The 853-nt window shown below is 64.9% G+C and overlaps 1 protein-coding gene across 1 annotated transcript in view; it reads left to right on the plus strand.

Annotated features, from left to right (window-relative positions):
* The first annotated feature begins 193 nt into the window (after positions 1–193).
* Positions 194–853, plus strand: part of FCHO1 (FCH domain only 1) — a 4,655-nt gene continuing 3,995 nt past the window's right edge. Inside the window, exons 1-2 of the mRNA XM_014955550.1 lie at positions 194–354; positions 628–760. Coding sequence (XP_014811036.1) covers positions 194–354; positions 628–760 — 294 coding nt within the window. The remainder of the gene's footprint in view (positions 355–627; positions 761–853) is intronic.

Here is an 853-nt window from a genome sequence, read left to right on the forward strand (position 1 = left end):
TGGGACCTCGAGAGGTGGGGGTGCAGCGGGGGGGAGCTGGTATTGGGGTACAGAGAGGGTGCCGGGGGGCACAGTCACCCTGGGAGCTGGTATTGGGGTACTGAGAGTGCCCGGGGGGGGTGTGGAGGCACCCTGGGAGGTGGTGGATGCAGTGATGGGAGCTGCTATTGGGGTACAGGGGGTGCCTGAGGGGATGGTGGGACCTCGAGAGGTGGTGGATGCAGTGATGGGAGCTGGTATTGGGGTACAGGGGGTGTCTGGAGGGATGCTGGGACCTCGAGAGTTGGTGGATGCAGTGATGGGAGCTGGTATTGGGGTACAGGGGGTGTCTGGAGGGATGCTGGGACCTCGAGAGTTGGTGGATGCAGTGATGGGAGCTGGTATTGGGGTACAGAGAGGGTGCCAGGGGGGCACAGGCACTCTGGGAGCTGGTATCGGGGTACAGGGGGTGCCTTGGAGGGATGCTGGGACCTTGGGAGGTGGTGGATGCAATGACGGGAGCTGGTATTGGGATTCAGGGGGTGCCTGGGAGGTGGTGGAGGCAGTGATTGGGAGCTGGGTATTGGGGTGCCAGGTTTCCTGGGGTGCCCTGGCACCCTTGGCCGCTCTGACCCCCCCTCCCCACAGCGACCCGTCCCAGAGCGACCCCAGCACCAAGGATTTCTGGCTGAACATGGCGGCGCTGACCGGGCACCTGCAGAAACAAGCGGAGCAGAGCCCGGCCGCCTCCTACTACAACGTGGCTCTGCTCAAGTACCAGGTGAACCCCCGGGGAGAGGGGGAGATCCGGGACACCCCCCTCCTCAGGAGGTGGGGGGGCAGGGAGGGTCTTGGTGCCCCCCTAAACCCCTCC

The sequence above is a fragment of the Calidris pugnax genome, unplaced genomic scaffold (assembly GCF_001431845.1).
Source record: "Calidris pugnax isolate Ruff unplaced genomic scaffold, ASM143184v1 scaffold285, whole genome shotgun sequence".
In the NCBI taxonomy this organism is placed as follows: domain Eukaryota; kingdom Metazoa; phylum Chordata; class Aves; order Charadriiformes; family Scolopacidae; genus Calidris; species Calidris pugnax.